Here is an 18337-nt window from a genome sequence, read left to right as displayed (position 1 = left end):
TGTGCTCCATTTGGAGCTGAAAAATCACTTCAAATCTATCTGAAATGTATTATATTAATAATAATAATTATTTTTTAATTATTCTCACTGATATTTCTGGGTTGTCTACGATGAAACAGGGAATATTGTAAGTGCCACATATATGTTAGCTAATTTATTTTTCACAGTAACGGTATGAAGTAGGTATCACTATTACCTTTATTTTACAGACCAAAAGAGTGAAAAACAGAGAGGCTACATGACTCTGCCCATATTACCCAGCTAGAAAATGTCAGAACTGGGATTGATATCCAGTCTGTGAACTCCAGAGTATAAGCTTTTCATTATCACACTCTCCTACCAACTCTGTATAACAATGTATACAGTGATTACACATGTATGTGTATATCCAGGAGTGAAATATTATATCTCTATCTTAAAATATTTAAGCAAATGACAGATAAAACAACTATGGAGACTCATTTTATCGTTCCTTTTTTTGAACATGTAAAATTTTTTTTTTTTTTCAAAAAAATCTTACATTGAAACATTATACCATGTTAATGCTGTAGTCTCTCTAGAAATGAAATTCAAGGAGTTCCTGTCTTGGCGCAGCGGAAACGAATCAGACTAGGAACTATGAGGTTGCAGGTTCAATCCCTGGCCTTGCTCAGCAGGTTAAGGATCTGGTGTTGCCATGAGCTCTGGCATAGGCTGGCAGCAACAGCTCCGATTAGACCCCTAGCCTCGGAACCTCCATATGCTGTGGGTGTGGCCCTAAAAAGACAAAAGACCAAAAAAAAAAAGGAGAAATGAAATTCAACAACTTAACTTATTCAAATTAAATGCAGAACGAGACAAAACTTTAGTTTGATGGACTGATATAATAAGCTTGATTTCATGCTTCATACAAAATTACCTTATCAGATCTCATGATGCTTGGAAGCCAAAATCCTGATCCTTCTATTATTTATGATAATAACCAATAAATATTCTAATACTGCTACTTAATCCCAATTTGGATCAGTTTTGGACATAGGGGAAACTACACTGTCTGTCCGACTTTACTCCTGTCCTCATGACTGAACTGAGGACTAATGAGAGGAAGAGGCACATGGAAAAAGATGAGGAAACAGTGGCCACTGCCATTCCCATCCTCTGCAGCCTGCCCTGTTACATGAACAAAGGAAATGAATGTCTATATTAAAAATTAATTCAAACACAGTCCATAGTTAAAGCTAGTTCTGTCATTCCTCTCTTAATTTTCATTCCAGCCAATCTTGAAACAAAACCAACATTTTCATTTCCACCATGCTTGCAAAGAGTTTCCTGTTTACTTTGTAAATAGAGCACCCCTTTAAAAAGTGAATACCTCTTCACAAATGCTGTGTAAGTAATAGGAGTACTGAAACACACAAACACCTACTCAATTTAACAAGCATTATCTCAACAATTACTCAAAATCATTAAAGAGAAACAGAGTAAGATTTTTATCTCCAGATGATGAAAATTAAATAGAAAAAAATCATCCCTTTATAAAAATACAATAGATAACAACTAAAGATAAATAATAATCTCCCCCAAAATACTATAGAATAAGATATTATACCATTAAAACCAGAATTGTTTAACAAATTATTTAGAGAACTCAAGAGGAAGGAAATACCCTTTTCCACTCAGGAAAAACAAGGCAGGCTTCAAGAGGAGGTAGTATGTGAATTATTTTCTAAAGAATACTTAGCATTTGATTGGAAAAATTGTATGATACCATAACTAGGTAATTAGAGAAGAAAATACGTTAACGTTAACTAGCACAAGGGAATGATCAAGTTAAATTTCTAGCACAGCTATACATCTTCTATCTTTCATGAGAATTATGGCTTACCAAACAATTTAGCCCAATTATACTTGGATTTTTAAGTTGTAAGGTGAAAATACATTTAAATGAACACAGTCATAATTTTAAAATCATATTATACAATCCAAAGAGACATTAATTTTACTATTGATTTTAGTTACAGTTTTAGGTAAATCTGGCTGTCACTAAGTATTTATTTTTATATCCAAAAGGTGAATATAAACAGCATTCATCTAAGTAGAATAAAATAGATACTATAAAATCCTCTAGAGGAATTTTTAAATCAAAGTCCTTCAAAAGCTTACAACCTGACAGCTCCCCACAAAGTGACTAATTCAGATGCAGCTGATAGAAAGTTACACTCCAAAGAAATAATTGATCACCTTTAAGTGCTTGTTTTACCTTTAAATCAGGCCATGTATCATCATTACAATGAACAAAATCAATAGATTATACTTGAACACATCATTCTTTATATTCAAATGTTAGCTTGGTGATGGACCAGAATAATAGGAATCAGGAGATTCCAAGTTTAATCCAAAATAAACTAAAGTTAGGAACTTCTTCGTACCATTTACTGTTATTATGAAAGCTACCTCTTCTTCATTCCCATTTGCTCCTATTGTATATGTCCTCCTGCCCTCACCTTCCCTTAAATGTTGATGTGCTGAGGATTCTATCCTGTACTACCTTAAGGAATAATTGTATTTTATTTCATTTTATTTTAATTGTGGGTAGATATATGACGTAGATGGAATAAGACAATAAGGAGTAGTGGAATTTATGACAAGCTGGAGAATGTATCACATCCAAAGGCAATTAAACCCACTTTGGTTTTGTGTCAGAACCAAAATATACCTGTAGTTAAATCTGGCCTTCCTATTTATACAGCTTCACCCTTGCAGGGGAAATTTCAGCCCACTGTTTCAAACTCTACTCATAAGCTAAACATATAACATTTGTAGAAAATAGAAAATTTATTTGACTCTCAGATAATATAATATTTATATCTTCATTCAAACAGATGAAGACGAATTTATTAATTGACAACACTGTCTCAATATTTAGTATTCCACTTAGTTAAGACATTAAATATTAATGTGTGAGATGCTATCTACATTGTATAATCTCTAATCACCAGTTTTTTAATAATGGATATGCCCTTGTGGAATTTGAGCAATAAAAACATACAACCATGCTGGTATACAGGAAAGTACAACAGAGAACAGTGACTGTGACCCAATTCAAATTAAAACAGGATGTCATTATGATTATATGACCATTTGATATATAAAATACTAAGCACTACATAGATAAAGGTGGAATATAGTAACCAATTAAACCCAACCATACACTGCAAAACTTTTGGTAAGGTGAATAAATTTTATCATCTATGTAAGTCCAGCTTTATCTGATAAGCAACAATCTTAAAAAAAAAAAAAAAAGGTGTAACCACTAAAATCCTAAAGTGAGTATCAAAGTGCAACATTTACTTACATTTCTTAACTTTCATTCTATAATAGTAAATCTCCCTCTTCTCTCTTTTGTAATGGAATCCTATATTTCATTTGGATACATGCCTATCCAGGGGAAAAGAAAATTATACTCCATATCTTCTTGTAACTAGGCAAGACCAGTCACTAAATTGTGGACAATGGGGACAGGTAGAAGTGACGTGCACAATTTTCAGAACATGCCCTTAAAGGCAAAGGTTATGTCCTTTAGTAACATCTGCCTCCTTCCTGAAGTACAGATGCAAAAATCATTGTAGATACTGGAGAACCCATGTTGGGCCACAACATGGAACAGTTATAGTGAGGAGAGCAAAAACCATGCGATAAGGATCCTGGGCCTTGATGATGAAGAGATGCTATATTAGGCCTTGTGCACAGAACATGACATCAGAGAGGAATAACCTTTTGTCATGTCTTAGCACTTTAAGTCTCTCTCTAAAAGCCAAACCAATATCCTAATCATAAAACATGGTTCATTCTTATTTAATACCTATGGCTTCACACAGCAATAGTATTAAGCTAACTAAAGCACTCTGAACTTCCCCAATATAAAGTTTTAGTGAAATGTAAAATGTATTATCTTATTGTTCTTCACAATTTTGCAAAAAATTTACATGAAATAGTCCAACTCCAGCAAACCTGACAATGTTAGCAGGCTTTCAAGAATATGCAGAATTAAAATCAAATGTACGGATCACCAAGTCAACTGTAGCATGTATTAAATGACAAAGAACAGTGTGAATTTAAGTAAGTTTTAATGCCCTTGACTACAATTTTAAGGCTGGACTGGAGCATGAATCCAATTAAACCTACTAGGTCAGCTGGTCTTTAACACCAATCACCCTAGCATAACTACTAAGTTTACCCTGGAATTAATGTAAAACTTAAAATACTTACATCGAGATCATCCTTTGCATTGTAGTAGACAACTTCATTGCTCTATAAAAAAAGAAAAGAAGAACACTTTACTGATTTGAGTAAAAGCATGAAAACATACTGGATCAAACAGTGAATATATTTTATTCATATTTTAAATAATAAACCTCTCATAGTATTCCTTTTAAAATATATCCCACAAAGATCCATAAAGATTAGGCAATATTTTCTAGCAACATATTAAAACATTATGTCAGTCATATTAGAAAAGTACATCTTGCATTGAGGAAAAATATCTCAGTATAGGTCTGATAAAATTTGTCAAGAAAAAAATTTTTAAATTTAATTCAAATAAGTTATACACACACACACCCTTAAAACAAGAAATGACAAATAGGATAATTCAAGAAAAGTGTGTAAGTGGGTTGTTAAGACTTTGGTGAAACAAGTCACTTTTAAAAATTTTTATATAGAGTGTTGAAATTATTCTTTTTGTTTAAATCTGCTTTTAATTAATTAATTTACTTATTCATTTATTGTGGCATGTGGAATTTCCTGGGCCAGGGATTGAACTTATGCCATAGTTGCAACCTATGCCACAGATGTGGAAATACCAGATCTTAACCCACTGTGCCAAAACGTGTGACTGGGTCACCTCGCTGAGCAGAAAACTGACAGAACACTAAATCAGCTATAAAGGAAAAAATAAAAATCATTATTAAAAAATGGAACTTCCTGAAACTATTCTTGAAGAGAGGTATATCTGCGCAATACTGACAGGCATTTCTTCGTGCGATTAAGATAAGGAATTAACAGTATCTGTGAATTTAGATAGCAAAAAATATAAGACAACTCAACAAACTAATGTTTTCTCATTATACCAAAGCAGCAAATGAGTGTTGACTTTTCAAGTGTAAATGAATGTGGACATTTCTGCTAGGCAGCAATGTTGCTGAAGGATGACATAAATTAAATTCTAGACCTAAATTGTGTTACAAAGGGAAAAATGGAAAGAATGGATTAAACAATTATCAAGGAATTTTAAATTCCTATTCTGTTTATGAATCTGGTTCTAGGCAATATAAAAATAATACACATACAATGATTTCTTTTTTCTTTCCTCCCCTCCTGAGGGAGGGATACAAGATACATACTATCCATCTTCTGTAAGTCTTTAGTAGGAACTTAAGCACTACATAAAAGTGCATTTTTCTGTGTCTCAAACACTTATAGACATGGACACTCTAAAATTTTATTAAAAGGAAACAAATTTTTTTTAAAAAATTACTTGGGAAAAATAGACTAAATTATGTTCCAAAGAAGATAACTAGTTCTTGAAAATATAATCAATGTTACACAAACAAAAGTATTCTATGGTCATGATTTTATAATAAACAATAAAGTTAAATTGTGTTTCGGCAGGAATTCACTCAGCCTCAGTGTATGAATGTACATTACAAGTCTCCAAGAGAAAAAGAGATCTTATTTTGTTTCCATTTTTTTTTGTCACAGATTCTGCCTCCCTTTTTTGATTTGAGAAACATATCATGATAATGAAGATCAGTAAAATATGTCTCTCTGAAGACCAAATAACTAAAACTAAAAACTATATAGATAAATATGATTTGTAATACTGAATCAAACCCAGGAGTTTCAGTTTATTTCATTTTGACTCCTTAAAACTTTTAAAATTATCATTTGATTGATTTTTTAAAAAGAACTAAGTAGCTAGAGAATTTTCACATACATAAAAGTTCTAATTCCTAAAACATTTCTTATAGCATTAGTTTTGTAAGAGTTAAAATACAAAATCAGAACTTATTACATAAACAAAGCAAGAGAATCTTCTCAAATCCCCTGAAACTCAAATCCAATTACTAGTTTATTGATCCCTCATAGAACCCTGTAATTTATACCTAGGAGACAATGTTTAATTCAGAATGTGGATTCCATCCAAAGTTAAAGCACTGAATAAGATAACTTTCATTTTAGATATTATATCTGCCAGCGGATTGCTTATACTTACAAAATGGAAATGTGTGGAAAACAAGGTAAAATTGCATTAAATTTCAAGTACTTCAGCATTTCAACATTCATTCAGTACCTATTTGTCTATGCTGCTGTGCCAAGAGAGACACAAAGTAAGTTAAACCTACCTACCCCATTCTCTTGGTAAAATAACACATCAAATAATTATATAAAATACCCCATTTGTCTAGGATCACACTTGGCCCACAGTGCTAGAGCTAATGGACTAAACTGATCGTGTGTGACACATAGTCAGATTAACAAATAAAGAAAATTTATTTATTAAATCTAAGATGAAGTATATTTATAGAGTGTCAAAAGAGGGTAAAGGATGATAAAGAAATGCTAGTTTTGGAGTTCCCAACCTGGCGCAGTGGAAACAGACCTGACTAGGAACCACAAGATGGCGGATTCAATCCCTGGCCTCACTCAGTGGGTTAAGGACCTGGTGCTGCCGTGAGCTGTGGTGTAGGTTGCAGACTCGCCTTGGATCCTGCCTTGCTGTGGCTGTGGGAACACCTAGTCTGGGAACCTTCATATGCTGCGGCTACAGCCCTAGAAAATAAAAAATGAAAATTAAAAAAAGAAATGCTAGTTTTAAGTATTGTGATTCTGTTAAGATAAACTGTGCTTGAAGTTAAAATATAATTTAAAATGGAAGAAATTTAAGTTTGAGAATTTCCAAACATTTATCCTTACTGTATTATATTGTATCTAAAACCCTCATTCTCCTCTTCTTTTGGCAGCTCTATAGTGCTTCTAAAACTGTTTCTGAAAATGAGTAATGCTAATTTTATTTAATTTTTATGCCTTTACGCAAAATTTCCTGGACTTTGGAATACATAGAATTCCAAAACCTAGCCTTTTTTTTTAAAGCAAAGTGAAAATATTCCAGTCACAAAATAATACTACTCACCAAAATTGGTACTTCTCATAACTAGGTATTTTATATTTCTAGTTTTAAGAAACACTTTCTTGGAGTTCCCGTGGTGGCGCAGTGGTTAACGAATCCGACTAGGAACCATGAGGTTGCGGGTTCGGTCCCTGCCCTTGCTCAGTGGGTTAACGATCCGGCGTTGCCGTGAGCTGTGGTGTAGGTCGCAGACGCGGCTTGGATCCCGCGTTGCTGTGGCTCTGGCGTAGGCCGGTGGCTACAGCTCCGATTCAACCCCTAGCCTGGGAACCTCCATATGCCACGGGAGCGGCCCAAGAAATAGCAACAACAACAGACAAAAAAAAAAAAAAAAAAGAAACACTTTCTTTTCATAATGTCCACTTCTTACATGGTCAAAATATAAATGCAAAAGAAAACAAAGGTATGTCTTTTTTAAACAGAAAAACAACATAACTAGGAGGCACTTAATCAAACACATGTGCTTAGACAGGTGGTCATGCCTCAGTAAGAGAACACAGGCCTTGGTGGAATGCACAACTAATTATATGCACTGTCTTAAAATTTCTTCTTGTACAGTAGATATGAAATTACTTGTAACTCAAAAGCTTTTTTTAACCTCTTATTTCATAAATACACTTTTCTTTCTCAAACCTCAAACTTTGCACTGACAGCACACACACATTTCATTATTACCTTATTTTATCTACCTGAAGAGCCAAATTGATGAAATTCAGTAAAAATAAAGCTCTGTAGGGCATCAGAATTGGGGCAACTCTAACTATGCATTTAATATGTCAGTGCAGTCCACCTATATGGCAGTATGACACTAAAACAAATGGCAAACATTCATAGGACATTTAATTTATGTAATTATATAGAAATATTTTTTGGTCTCAGTTCATTATACTTTCTTATGGAAAAGTGATTTCCTTTACTGTGGCTTTTGTTTATATAGTTTCAGATTCATCTGGTTCAGAAATAATTTTAAATGTAAGCTTGAGAAAAGTCGTAACTTGGGGGGGTCATAATTCTCTTTCACATCATATTCATTTATAGCTATCTCCTCTGCTTTATAAAAATACATATTAGCTCTGTAATATAAAGTATATATTCATATGTGTACAGCTTTGATAAACTAAATCAGTCTGAAGTCAAATCACTCAAATCACTGAATCACTGAAATATATTCAGAAACAATCTAAGTGCATTGAGTTAAAGGACAGTTCTCAGGAATAAAGGACAATTTACATTCAATCAGCCCAGTTTTTTTAGGTACTGATATTTTTATAGGAATGAATATTGGTAAAAATGAACTCTGCACTAAAAGATTATTAGGGGAGGAAATTGTATAAGAACAGAGAAATGGCCTGAGGGACCAGAATTAGAGGAGAAGAGGCAAGATTGTAAGCTAAATTTCTTCTCCCTTTATTCTACCCTCCATTCCACCTACACTTGATACAGGGAGATTCTGGGGTCTCACGACCAACAGAGGGAGTCACACCCCACTATTTAACAACACTCTGGCGACCTCACGTGGTGTTAAGTGTTGGAAAAACAAAGGTAAGGACTATCTACACCATGCCCTAAGAGGCAAGTGGTGGTTCTCCTGATTCTCATGTAACAAGACGTGGAGGCAGCTGGTACAGCTGCTCCAATCTGCTCCAGCTGAAGAATATTTCTTATTATCCTTGGATGGTATGATCATAGAAACCAAAACTTCCTCAGGTTTCAAAATAGGTGAGAGTTAAGAATTTTAGTTATTTGAGACACTCCTCCTCTGTTGATCAATTCAAGCATGTGTATTTACAAGACAGAGTGAGTGTGTGTGTGTGTGTGTGTGTGTGTGTGTGTGTGTGTGTTTCTTCCTCAAACTCAAAATTCCCTCAGTCTCTTTTCTAGAAAGTACACATCAGTTATATCAGTATCATTTAAGACTTAAAACTGTGGTATATAAACTAATAAAACTATGGCATAAATGACAGAATTGAGTCATCTTGTTTCCCTAGCATCCTTCTGGCTAAACATTTTCATGCAAATTACTAAACAACATCATCTCGAAAGGTATTTCACACCCAAATATAGAGGTTTTCAGTGGATTTCAGTGCATTATGTGCAGTATGATAGGAAAAAAGCCAACGACAGCCTCAAACTAGATTCACAGATTAGTTAAACCTTTAGAGGACTATTTTTCATAACTTAAGCACCACCAGATGACAAGAACAAATTGTTTCATTTCTGACTTATAACCAAGTAGTTTAGTTATTTATTATCTCCTTGAAACAAATTTACCCAAATGGTTCAGGCTAATATAATACTGCTATTTACTGAAATTTAAAACATCCACTATCAAGTTGAGAGAAAAATGACCTTAGTTTTCCAGTTTCTACTGAGAGTCAAAAATTAAATCTGGACAAAATAGACCATTCCATCTTAGAAATGTATATTGTGAGTGACAGTCCCTTGCATGTCACTTCCTATCAAGCACAGCCTCTGATGAATAGTTTATATGAAAAACTGAAGCATAAGTACTAAGCTTCAACATGGGACAAAGATGTTGCCAAGGATAAGATTTAATCATTACAAATGAAAATTAGGATTTTATAGCCAACATCTGAAATTTATGACACATTCAGAACTCCAATATATATTAACTTCCCGTACAATTTACTAATTCTTTTTTCTTGGTTATCCACTTGACTCTGTATATGTTCCATACAGCCTGACAAATTTTGGGCAACTCTATTGTCTGCTGAAGACACTTAAAAAAAATTCTAATCCTTACTGTCATTTTGTCATTTGTTATTTCCAAACATAAAGTCAATAGAATGAACACTAAGGATACTCTTTATTATAAGTGACATTGTGTTAATGATTCTTACCAACCAATATCCACACTGTTTAGCTCGAATCATCTGAAATTCGAATTTTTTGATTAATACATCTTTGTAAAAATTTGGCCTGGTAATCATACGCACATTGCTATGGCTTATGCCCAAGTCAACAATGGTATATGAGATGAGGTAACCAGTAACAGTAACAGTGTATGAATAAAACAACTTAGCAAAGTGTGTGGGGCAGCGGAGGGTTGTGTAGTACACCCATCTTTGTGTTCGGGTGGGAGTATGGATTTAAGTGAATGTTTCCAAAGACAGCTAAAAGAGCTGAAGCAGTAAAGACACTGGTTCTTGAGAAAGGTAATTTTTTTTTTTTTTTGGTCATTATATCTGTTTAGGATTTGGAATGCATGAAAATGTTATTTATGAACATAAAAAGGGAAAATAAAGATGGGCACAGGTCCATTAAGAGATCACTGTTAGATTATTGGACTGAAGGCGTGTAGTAAATCTACATTCATTATTATGAGACAAGAGACAGCAAAGAAGATAATTGATGTAACGTGATGAGCACAGTGCCTTATGTGCCCCCTATATGTTATCAACTATCATTTTATATATTGAAAAAGAAAAATCAGGAATATCCATAGAGTTTATGTTTTAGCTTTGTCTGATATTTACATATGAATTATAGGAAAATATGTTTATTTTCTTAGATCAGTTAGTATCCTGTGAGTCTGTTTAATTCGTGTAAAATCCTTTCTTCAAAGAGTCCAGATAGCAGAGTGGAGAAGAAATGGTATTACTAGCTGCTATTGCTATTTTTAATCTGATAAATTAAATGTGATCATTTATAAGAAAGTCTAGTACAAATGGTAATTAAATGTTGGTTCTATTTGCAACCTGTCCATTAAATGCGTTGCTATGCTCCAGACTTCACTGTGATTTTAAGCACTTTCCAACACACATCTCCCTTATGCAGTAATTCCCATCCACTCCTGCCTAGGAAAAACACTATACTAAATTCAAAATTTGATTGTACATCCTAACATCCAATCTGTGGAATCTTGTTGGTGAAAATTACACAAGTAGTCCTCACATAGAATAAGCCTAAGGTTCTATGTTTTACAACTATAGTAAATGTGGATTTGCTTTGGCAATTTTTTCTTTAAATTCAGAAACTCTTAAGATCTTTGGGAAACTGTTCTTAGTTCATGTATAAAGAAAAACCATTTTAATATTTTTCTAAGCTTCTCTAATATACTAAAGGTCAAAAATATCTTCAAGTTTTGACTTTATGAGTAATATATCAACAGGTAATTACCATTTCTATCAATTACTTTACAGCTCACTAGCCTTTAGAAATTGGTTGCATAATACATCAAATGACTATATAAATTTTGGTTATATGCTGGAATATCACAGTTTCTATCAAAGAATATGAAAGTATTATACTACTGCTAAGGTATCATTCAATGATCAGTGATTATAATGGAAAATAAAAAGGTAATCTATTCCTTCTCTGAGCTCTCAGAGAAATAAATACATATTGAGTTTTGAAAATATGCCAAGCCCTATGCTACAAACCTAAATACATATGCTTTTTTGAGAACCCGATTATTAAAACTAAACCAGTAAGATATTATCAATCTTGATTCTACAGATTCAAAAGCAGATTCACAGAAGTGTTCTTATCCCTATCAAGTACTTACTCCTCCCATGTATTGATGATCTACTTCTTGGAGACAGTGAATTCCTTATATATTCAACATTCACCTAATAATAAAGAGAATGTCTAGTAATCTCTGATACACATTCATTTGTCTTATTTGTTCTTTTAATTCTGCCTTCTCATTTGTTTGAAAAAGTGAATTTAATTGAATACTCATTTCTTTAGCTTACTGGAAGAAGAAAAGACTGGAAATTTATTTTGACCTTTTAAAAAAAGCTTCTATTAATTTCATCAAATACCATTTTATAATTATTCATCAGGTAATTGCCACTATATACTGGTCATACAGTTTTTGTTTTTACTGTTGCCATTTTGGTGCTTGTAAACTAAAGAATTACTTAATACCTGGCTCAACATTTAACTAGTCAATAAGCAGAGCCATCTAAGAAGCAAAAGAAAATAAACCACGTTGTCCTTACTGTGTTCAATGCCCTAATTACAAATATACTTCAAATACTCCAGCTCCAAGTTATACATATTATGAGGATGGTGAAACAATTGGAAGTGTCATCATAGATCAAAGAAATATTTGTAATAATCACCAAATGAAATGTTCATTACTTCTATAAAAAGAGTAATTTTTAAAAAGGCAATAAAATAAAATTATTTTGAGTGGAGACACTTTTCTTTTATGTCTATATTCAATACTAGTATCTCAAATGAATGAACTACCATTGAATGGATAAATATATAAATGACTCAAATTTATAAGAAACTATTTGAAAGTCTACAGTAAAAATAACACACATATATATACATGCATGCCAAGAGCACACACATGCACGCACACACACACACAAAATGCATTAGAGTAGAGAAAAAGCATATAGTTTTTAAAAAGCTTCAAGTAAGTTAAAACACACACTTTCACTCATAAGAAATCAAGAAAGAATTCCAAGTGGACTATAATTTCAAAGTTTCATGTTCGTGAACTTCAGAGGAAATCAATTCCTATTAAACATTAATAGCTACAGCAATTTATTTCTTCATCTGATAAACTTTAATAAGAATCTTCTGGAAGCTTTTTTTTAGTGTTCCAAAAGATATTGATAAATTTATTATTTACACTTTAGAGTAAAAGCCAAAGTGGGATATAAGAAGATAAACATGTTATTTTTTTTTTCCACCAAGTCTCCCAGGAAACTCAGTCCAGAACTGGACAAAAACACACTTATAATGCTGAGGACCTTGCTTTAATATCCTTTACTCTGTGATTCCACTGAAGTTTGGAGTAAAATCAACTAAAAATCCACCAAAACATTAAAAATTAATCCACCAAAATACTACATTTTATATGCTTCTTCGTACTGATTTATACAAATCATCGATTTCCTTGACTCTTGATCAAAGTTAATAGCACTTGACCATAACAATGTATGATGTCCTAGCAACAGAGTTGTGTTAATTTTTCCAAAGGTAATATTGGCACTGCCTTTCCAAATTAATCATTATCAACTTCAGAAAATTATCATACTAAAGCAAAATATACAGACTTACACTATGACCAATGAATTATTGAGTATAAAATAATTTGGATAAAATAAGACATTGGAAGAGCATTAATTTGGTAATCACTAAATCTATTTACTTTACCTTCCATTGATTTGAGGGGCTATGTAGGATAAGGCAGAAAGAGGAGAAGAAGAGATTATTTATTATGTGTCCATTATGGGATAGAAATTCCATTTATTATATCATTTAAACTTTACAAAATTCCTTGGGTATAAAATAGGAGATATCTTCTTGAAAATAATAAATTGATAAAAGTCTAAACTTGTATTACAGTATTACATTGCTGATTGGATTTCTTACCACTCTCTCACACCATCCCAACTCCCCACTACTTCCATATGGTGAAAATTTTGGCTAATAAAAATATATCACTATTTAGCCTGGATACTGTATTTGGTTTAAGTTATCTATGAGGCAATATTCTTAAAAGCCAGGCAGTTTGTTAAACTGGGAGATTTATAAACTTCAAAAATGGATAACTTTATATAGAAAGACAAAATCAGGAAGTCTAAACAATGAGGCATAGTTAGAAGGAACTCAGGATATGGAAGAAAGGATGTCCCTTCCCCTTAGGAAAAGGATTGTTGAGAATTCCTCAGTTTTTTGGTTGAGCAAAGAAAAGCTAAAGGAGAGAGCTAAGAGTGAAATATATATGAGCTGGCTCCTCTTCTAGGTAGAAAACACGATAGAGGATGTATTTGGGAGAAACTCTAGAGCAGAATGGAATGTGCCACCCTTCCTATTTGAGGCTCTGGAATAAATTTTTTGCACACCTAAAATACATGCAGGAAGCTTTCTTCTTTATTGTGGAAAACTTCCTCAGCTTTCCCACTTCAAGTCAAAGTTAAGTATCTCTGCTAATACCTTTTGCAGTACATTCTGATATTTTCCTCCTCCATAAATCAGGGAGAACAGTAGCTACCTTACTGCTTTGTTGCATGGAATTAATGAGAGAAAGCCTGATCCAAAAATCAGCTTAAACCCCTTCCTCATGCCTTACTTTTACACATCGTATTCAGTTGACATGTCTGAGCCCCTTGAGGTGAAATACAGTCTCCAGCATCTTAGAACTCAATCTGTGGCCTGACGCCCATCTCAGTTATGTGCCAATGACCACTGAACAAAGTTGTGAAACTACTGAACCTCCCCACCAGGTTGTTGTATGACTTGCTTAATGGTTTCTGTCCTCTTAAGATGAGGTCTTTAAGGAGAGGTTTCTAACACTGCCTTAGGTTTGGTTCCCCAGAAGTAGACCCTGAGAGTAGGATTTACTGGGGAGGTGACCCAGGAAATACCAATAGGAGAGTAGAGAAATGAGATGTGGAGGTGAAGAAATTCAACACGAGGTGTGCTAAAATGCAGATGGGCAAACAGGTTCCTCCAGGAACCCCTGGGAAACTAGAATATGGCTCAACATTGTTACATCCAAAGAGTGACAAGACTAGGGTAGTATTCACCCACACAAGTCTTCATTGGTTGAAGGTGTTCAATTCTGCAAATTTCTGCCACCATAGAAAGCCCTCAATCAAAGATCTGCAGGTGCTAAGAGTGGGAAATTACATGACTGTGTATGTGCACTGAGCAGGTGTGGGCAAGAAGCCAACATCTACCTTAGTCACAGAGTGAGCATTTTAGAAATATTTACTGAGCACCTGGCTAACTCAACAAGTGACTTTAAGCACCAACTAGTTAGCAGGATGACTTCCTCAGGCTTTGATTCTTGTCTGTGAAACAATGAGTCATTTGACAACAATGGCCTCTAGAATCCTTCTTACCTACACATTTTGATGTTTCCACTAATTAACTGTTTTCCCTTAGATCACCTAACACCTACTAGCTGTTGCCTATTTTTCTCAGTGAATCTTTGATAGGTCTGCTTCTTTTGTGAATACCCAACAGAACTCAAAGAGACGTCTTTCAATTCTGAAAAACAAAGGCAAAGCTGCTTGTACTTTTTTTTCCCCTACTGGAAGTGTCTCTGACATGTTTCTGTGTAAAAGTTTAAGAAAAATTTCTACATCATTATTTTTCTTTATGTCTTGAAAGGTCAAGTCAAAGTGCATTCATTCTTCTCTGAAAAGTAGTAGCTGTGTTTCTGAGGATGGATGTGTTGAGATAGAAACATCCTCAAACCAATTTAACTCAACCCCTTTCCTCTTCCCACACACAGTGCGGCACTCTCCATTATGGCAGAAACGAACTGCTCTAGATCAACCTCTGCCACCTTTCATTAATAAAATGGAATGCCATTCATTTGTATTTAACTGGAGTAGAAATCAGTGTTTTCTTTCTAGGGGATAGATGACAGTTTAAATGCGAACTACCTCTCTGCGAAAATTATCTTGCAAACTGTACGTAGAAAGGAAGGCAAATGCAAAGGAAATCAATGGAATAATTTCTGACATTTTAGAAGCATTCCATTCATCTGTAATAATAATTGCTTTGGAAACAAACAAAAAAACTCATGGTAGCCTATACTTCATTACCCTAGTTTTAGTAATTGTATTTAATTAAGTCATATTTCAAAGAGCTTTTTAAATTTGAACTGTTCACTGACTCAGATATAACTTGTCTCTAATTAAAGCATGCATAATTATTAAAGTGTTAATTTATGAAAGCCACAATCCAAAAGATTCTCAAGTAATATGAAACAGTCCTAGTTCTAGCTGAGTTAAATACTGCATCTCACTTGTCCAAAATTTTTAAAAGGCAGGAGAGGGAGACGGAATTTTGGGGACCATGCTTCATTCCTCAGACACACTTTTATAAATTATTTATTTTAATTTTCATAATGTGAATTTCTTTAGAAAACAAAATCTTTCTTCTTGAGACTCTTAAATGAAGACCTTTATGTTTTTCAAAGTATTACACACAAAAGTTGTACCAAGCAAAGGAAGCATGACATAATACAAATGCACTGCATGACAAGTTAAAAACTGAATCCTATTCTTGGGCCCAATTCTTAGCCTGTGGCAGCAAACAAATTAATCTATCTAAAGTTGATTTGTCTTCTCATTTATCAGCTAGGCAAAAAACTCCAACTTCAAAGAGTTCCAATGATAACTTCATGTTATAATTTATCTGAAAGAACTTTGAAAATTTAATAATATATATAAATGCATAAACAGTATTATTTTTCTAGTACTCAAATTATTTTAAGACTATTTGAAACAATTATAATCAAGGCCAGTTCTTAAGTACTCAAAATATATTTGTTTCAGTGGTGTAATTACACAAATAGAATAAGGGAAAGTTGAAATATCAAATAAAAATTTCCTAAAACTAGGAAAGTCATTCATCTTAGTTAAGTACAAATAATAAAATTTATGGAGTTTTTGAAAAAGAAACCAAGGTAAAAGACTGAACAGCTAAAAAGACTTAGCTAAATGAACTTATTTTAATCTTAAGAGGCTACCACCACTTCAGTGCAGATTAAAAATCTTGCAGAAAAGCCAAGCCAATTATAGAGTTGTCTACATCTTAAACATGCTTCCAGATGTGTCAATGAACAAAGGAACACACTGACATACTCATCTTTTGATCAGAATGACTTCTCTCCTAGTGCATTAGAAACTCAGTATGAAAAATATTTTACATTTAAAGAATAAAGAAATTTCAAAGCCAGTATCCAGGTGAGAAGTAGGAATGGAATATATTAGCAGCCAATTAACCTTTACAGATACAATTTCCTCCTTAAAAAATTAGAAGGCTGTGTTGTTTCCTCCAACCTATTATCTACTTTGGCCACTTTCATGATTTATTTGTTTGGTTAAAAACAGCCTCTTCTAGAAACACCCAAGAGAAACAAGGAAACTGAAAGCAGATCAAGTGAAATTATCCTCTATACTTTACATTTTCAAGGTAAAATTTTCAAACTATCTATCAACAGAGTACAAATAAATCTAAAAATATTTAAGCTGATAAATATTAACATAAATAATGTCCTACTATTCACCATCAAATAAATCATACAAAAGTTAGTTATACAACTGGACTAGTATTCTTAAGAAATTACTCAGAGATGGCACAAGTAAAAAGAGAAATAATAAACAGTAAAGTTTAGGAAAGCTTGAACCAAGAATTTTTATGTAAAATTTTAATGTTAGCATTTAAAGCACAGTATTCAAAAAATAAATAGAAATCAAATTTGAATTTCAGATAATAAAATTTTTTGAGTAAAAGCGTGTTCCAAACTTATACAAAAGATATATATGTTGTTTATCTGAAATTCAAATGTAATTGAGCATGCTGTATTTTTATGTGCTAAGTCTGACAACACTAATTTGTAAGATACTATTGTACCACTTAAGTATAATTTATATTATCACTAACAATTTCAAAATTAAATATTGTTACAGGAATTTTTTGGATGGGAGAAAGATGCTGTATATTTGAACACTAGCTTTGAAATGAAATTCAGAACAATGATCGTAGGAGGGACCTCCAAATTACCAATTGCTCCAGCCTTTAGAAAACTTTACCCAAAAAGGCCAAGGGATATTTGTTTTGCAAAGGTGGCATAAATCCTTAATCAAGTGTCTTATATGCTTCACTGATTTTCTCAGTTTTACATATATAATTATCTGGCATTGTTCCTTTAATTCTACTCTTGAAATAAACTAAGGCATCATCAAAATGGGTGCACTGGTAATTTAGTAGCAGTTTGTTAATTTCTGATGGTTTGAGAGAGATGGCTGTCATATCTGCAATCTCACAGACAACCTAAGTTGATATCCATGATCTGACTAGCCAGGCAGTTACAAAGCTACAATCTGACTAAAGTTTATTTGATCCTTCTAAATGCCCTCACCAGGTCAAGTGGTATAACTTCGCCAAACAGAAGACTTAACTGATACCAAAAGTACACAAAAGGCTGATACCTTGGTAGAACCTGCAAACGAAGTGTTTTAAGTGACGGGAAAGTAATATTCATCCTATTACTATCAGTCATTTGTTGAGATCATTTGTTGAGTCATTTGCTGAGATCAGGCATTCATGAAAAGGACTCAGGACCATCTGCCATAAGAATTCTGGACACTTTGGAGTTCCTGTTGTGGCTCAGTGGTTAACGAATCCGACTAGGAACCATGAAGTTGTGGGTTCGATCCC

The 18337-nt window shown here is 33.4% G+C and overlaps 1 protein-coding gene across 21 annotated transcripts in view; it reads right to left on the bottom strand.

The window, feature by feature from the left end:
* Window positions 1-18337, bottom strand: part of CACNA2D1 (calcium voltage-gated channel auxiliary subunit alpha2delta 1) — a 484869-nt gene that overhangs the window by 207547 nt on the left and 258985 nt on the right. For all 21 annotated transcript variants that reach the window (XM_013979785.2, XM_005667683.3, XM_013979783.2 and 18 more), the window contains 1 exon segment: window positions 4249-4290. In XM_013979785.2, coding sequence (XP_013835239.1) covers window positions 4249-4290 — 42 coding nt within the window.

The sequence above is a fragment of the Sus scrofa genome, chromosome 9, assembly GCF_000003025.6.
Source record: "Sus scrofa isolate TJ Tabasco breed Duroc chromosome 9, Sscrofa11.1, whole genome shotgun sequence".
Lineage (NCBI taxonomy): Eukaryota > Metazoa > Chordata > Mammalia > Artiodactyla > Suidae > Sus > Sus scrofa.
The sequence above is the reverse complement of the archived record's forward strand: the minus strand, read 5'-3'. Positions and strand labels throughout refer to the sequence as shown.